The sequence below is a fragment of the Cicer arietinum genome, chromosome 4 (genome assembly GCF_000331145.2).
Source record: "Cicer arietinum cultivar CDC Frontier isolate Library 1 chromosome 4, Cicar.CDCFrontier_v2.0, whole genome shotgun sequence".
NCBI classification, from domain to species: domain Eukaryota; kingdom Viridiplantae; phylum Streptophyta; class Magnoliopsida; order Fabales; family Fabaceae; genus Cicer; species Cicer arietinum.
In genome coordinates, this window is record NC_021163.2 from 51,633,772 (window position 1) to 51,638,621 (window position 4,850).

The 4,850-nt window shown below is 31.4% G+C and overlaps 1 protein-coding gene across 1 annotated transcript; it reads left to right on the forward strand.

Moving 5' to 3' along the window:
* Positions 1-217: 217 nt before the first annotated feature.
* Positions 218-4,850, forward strand: LOC101515014 (probable uridine nucleosidase 2). The gene is made up of 9 exons (XM_004498036.4): positions 218-405; positions 560-675; positions 960-1,019; positions 1,877-2,062; positions 2,564-2,668; positions 2,774-2,870; positions 3,539-3,646; positions 3,722-3,857; positions 4,529-4,850. Exons 1-9 carry the CDS (start codon positions 351-353, stop codon positions 4,632-4,634), a joined length of 969 nt encoding a protein of 322 aa, XP_004498093.1. The 5' UTR covers positions 218-350; the 3' UTR covers positions 4,635-4,850.

Consider the following 4,850-nt stretch of genomic DNA (forward strand, 5'->3'; position numbering starts at 1 on the left):
ATCAACCTAAATAATAAATTACTAAAAAAAATTTAAACTATCATAATAATATTTTACTTCAAGGAGAAGGAGAGATGTATTTTGTCAATAATTTATATATGTCTTTTTCTTCCTCTCGTGTTTACAATCTGTCAATATTATTATATTATAGCAATGAATCATATGCCAACATTTTCTTTATATAAAATATAAAACATTCTATTCTATTCTCCAAATTATTCCCCAGAGCACCGTGCGCGTGCAGATATACTTACCATAATTATCAGTGAAGTGATAACACATAAATCATCACTCTCATCTACTATAAAAAAAAATTTAAATAAAAATAAATAAATAAAATCAACAATCAGATGGCAAACGAAACCGAAGCAAAGAAGATCATCATTGATACCGACCCTGGAATCGGTAAAATTAAAATAATACACACTTTCTAAGTTTCAATTTATTTTCTTTCATTTCAGATTTCATACTGTTTCTTTTTCCAATGTTTGTGTTTTTCAAATTGCATGTTTGTTTTACTCTTATAACAATAGTGCAATTGTTTTTTTTCTTTTCTTAGATGATGCTATGGCAATATTCCTCGCTTTACGCTCACCAGAGGTTGAAGTTATTGGACTTACAACTATCTACGGAAACGTTTACACCACTCTTGCAACAAGAAATGCTTTGCATTTGGTAATATTTATTTCTATTGATGCTTCAATAGAAGCCGTGTTCCGGTGTCCAATATGTATAAGTGTCGTGACAATGACATATTGATTACATTCAATTAATCCATTTTCTCAATTTATGATCAGTGTTGAGGTGTCAATGTCGTGTCTGATCTCTATGTCAGTATTTCTGCTTAATATAGGTTTATTTGATGGATTGTTTAAAGTTTCAATCGTTCTACTTTTTGATGGATTTGTTTGTTTTCTATTGATGAAATTAAGTTTTTGATACTTAGTTTGGATGTGTAGTTGGAGGTTGCAGGAAGAACTGATATACCAGTTGCTGAAGGATCTCATGTTACATTAACTGTAAGTTTGTAAGTGTTGGGCCCACCCAACAGTAAGAATTCATATCTCTACTTTGATCAGAGTATTTAAAAAAATGTCCTTATGTCCCGATTTAAGGTTTTTATGTCTTTGTGACCATAATGCAACTACGAACGTCGGCATACTGCATAGCTCTAACACTTTAGATTGAAGGTTTTTATGTCTCTGTGACTATAATGCAATCACGATCATCGGCATCAATGCCGATGAGTCGTGTCTGTGTTAGTGTTTCATAGGCTGCATCCACATTTGGCAGCAATCGGATATTTGTGATTTAAAACCTTGACCTTGATTATATCTTGATTGGTTTTCCAATTTCCACAATGATAATTATTTGACTCTCTCATTACCACCACCCGTTTGTTACATGTCTTCTATTTTTGTCCACTTTATTCACTTAATTTTTTTCTTCTTTTGTTGTAGCTATTATAAATGTAATGAGTCTTTAAAACTAATTAGTATAGGTAAACAATTTATGCTATTCAGTTTACATAGAAATATTCAGAGAGGCACACGTGCATATAATCTCGTAACATCAGCATATTATTTTTTCCTCGCATTACCTGAATTCAGAGTTTTATCACTTTTTTAAGTTGGACAAGATAATTAAACTATACTCCCTCTGAACTTAAATATAACCAAAAGTCAAAATGTATTTAAGTGGAGGTAGCATTTGGTTATTTGCTGCTAGTTGAAATCTGTGTGTTCCTTTCAAATGCATTGCAGTTGATCACCTCATCGATAAAATCACTTAGAAATTGTGGTATGAAATTATTACATCTGCAGTATATCTTGGTATTTGACTTGACTAATTACTGTAATCCATGTCACTTTTACAGAAAGGAACGAAACTTCGCATCGCAGATTTTGTCCATGGTGCAGATGGACTTGGAAACCAAAATTTTCCGCCACCAAATGGGAAACCACTTGAAGAATCAGCTGCTGCTTTTTTGGTTAACCAAGCTAAAGCTAACCCTGGAAAAATTACAGTGGTGGCATTGGGCCCTCTTACAAATATTGCTTTGGTATGATATTTGTGCAATTTCTGATAGAGCTATATTATTTTGACACAAAAAATTGATAGTAAATTTTGACAATAATTTGTACGATGAACGTATGGTTAATTACATTCAGTAGATGACTAATGAATATTAAAACTCATTAACCATAGTTTTCATGTGTATATTTGAGCAAAATCGTAGTTAATAAATGTCACATATATTTGAACATCTGAAAATCATATGTATTTGAACATAATTTGGATTATTAATGAATATCATGCATATGCGAACACCTAAAAATCATGGTTAGTTACGTTTAGTTAATGGTTAATCAGTTGTGACACCTTGTTATATTTATTAACCATTTGCTGAACTTAATTAATCACATATTTGAGTTGTGCTAACCATCTAAATTGTTGTCGAATTTTGTTTTCAAATTTGTGTCAAAGTATCATTTACGTTTCCAATGTGTCACTTATGCATTACTCTTCGTACTTTGTTTCACGACAAGATTGTATTTGGCAGGCTATACAGATGGACCCGGAATTCGCTAAGAACATTGGGCAGATTGTTCTGCTTGGTGGAGCTTTTGCAGTAAATGGCAATGTGAATCCAGCTGCTGAAGCAAATGTAAGTATTTCCATTTTGTATTCAAATTATTTGTATAACCTCCATAAAAATATCGTATCATTTGCTGCTCGATCTATCTGACTCTACAGTTGGATTCGATTCCAGATATTTGGTGATCCAGATGCTGCAGATGTTGTATTCACAAGTGGTGCAGATGTTCTTGCAGTTGGAATAAATGTTACTCACCAAGTTGTATTGACAGGTACCTTTTTGCCAAATAGGCAATCATTTATTCCTATGTCTCTCCTTAATTAAACTGGTATTCTCTAAAGATTAACGTAGGAAAAATAGATGAGAATTAGAATCCTTTTTTTTTCCAAGGTAACATGATATGTTTACCCTGAACCTATTTGTAACTTTTTCTCTAATATGCCTAACAATAAAGTAATTTTCACATCTTGTAGAGAACATGATGTTGTACTTATTTGAGGGTTAAATAGCATATATTCATTTTTCATGGTATTGTCATTGGAACTCTTTGTTGATGATTGTTTGTTCAATGCAAACATATGCCAAAGGCAGGGCAAGACCCCCTTGTTTAGATTGAGAGACAGAGACCAAAAGTTTCCACTAACTTAAAATAAAATTTACCCCATAATAATTTTCAATGACTAACTCTCTCAAAAGCTTTAATTGTTAGGTGAATTCCATGAATGGTTTTATATCTAACTAGTAACTATATTATTTTGAAACCGGTGCTGAAACTTTTTATCACCTATATGTCTCATATTTGCGCTATTTTAGCATTGATGGAAACTTGACATCATCGAACACCATGAGCATTCTGCTATTTTAATTATGGCTCATGTCACTTGTCATGTTCTGCCACATTTGTGCTGGTTTAAACTCTTCCAAAAATAAAATAACTAGGTTCTGATCGAGAAAAGTTGGCGAGTTCAAAAGGAAAATTTGCTCAATACTTGACAGGAATCTTAGAAGTGTATTTTGCTTACCATTGTGAGGCATACAACACCAAAGGTTAGTCTTCATATTATCAAAGAATTAGGAGAGACCTAATGATCTGAATTATTAATTATAGTTTTTTTTATACAGGGGTTTACCTTCATGACCCAACAGCATTGCTTGCAGCTATTGATCCTTCACTTGTAACTTGCACGGAAGGTGCTGTTAGAGTACAAACCAGTGGCATTACAAGAGGACTTACAATACTCTACAATAAACAGAAAAGGTAGAAAAGATTGGGAGCACCAATTAGATGGTTTGTTATTTTTTTTAATGGCCTTCAACATTGAAAAAGATCGGGCCCATTTGTTACAGTTTTTTTTAAAAAAAATTACTTTTATAGTATTCTATCTTTTTGTTATAACTTTTTTAAACCAGAATTTTAAAAATAAAGCTTCAAATGAAAAATTGGTTGGAATAGTTTATCATAACATATCATTTTAAGTATTTCATCTATTTGCTATAATTTTTTTTGGATAATGAAATTTCAAAAACTAATTAAAATGAGAAGCTCTTCATAAAAATCATTTTTGAGAGATGCATTTTTAAAAACATATGATTTTTATCATATTAAAATCTCTACTAATGAATATCTAAGCTATTGAATGTCAAAATTACTCTATTTAATCGATAACAAATGAGTCCAAAATAACTTCTATTATTTTTAAGTAAGTTTGCATAAAAAACATTTTTAGAGATATAAAGTTAAAATCATTTTTTTTTTTAAATCTATAACAAATGGGCCATATGGATGATTTAGGAAGGGGAGTTGAACAAAAATCACTTTGTAATGATATCTTATCTTCATCTTGTATTGCAAATTTGGTCTAATTTGTGTTTGCACTACCTATATGCTACCTCACTTTTATATCTTATTTTATGTTTGTAATAAACAAGGTTTGGTGAAATCACTGAATGGTCCAATATACCAACAGTAAAAGTAGCAGTGACAGTTGATGCTCCTAGAGCTGTGAAATTGGTCATGGATCGTCTTATGGCTTGAAGTAGAGCTATGAAGTATGAAGCCGTTCAATTAGCATTATTGATTCTTGTCAATTTACTTTGTACCTGGTTTCAATGTTTTGAGCAGAAAACTATGACGCTATCTTCAAAGTTGTTGTGTTCATTCTTCATGGTATAATTGTGTTTTAGGGCCCTTAAGCATTACTTTTAACTTTACATTTTACTTTTAACTTTACATTTTATTCCAATTTCTATA

Bases quoted from the DNA above. Each gene is read 5' to 3' on its own strand.
- LOC101515014 (XM_004498036.4), top strand. From the start codon at position 351: ATGGCAAACGAAACCGAAGCAAAGAAGATCATCATTGATACCGACCCT. The intron at 2,669-2,773 runs GTAAGTATTTCC...ATTCGATTCCAG, and splicing joins ATCCAGCTGCTGAAGCAAAT to ATATTTGGTGATCCAGATGC. The intron at 2,871-3,538 runs GTACCTTTTTGC...TAAAATAACTAG, and splicing joins TCACCAAGTTGTATTGACAG to GTTCTGATCGAGAAAAGTTG.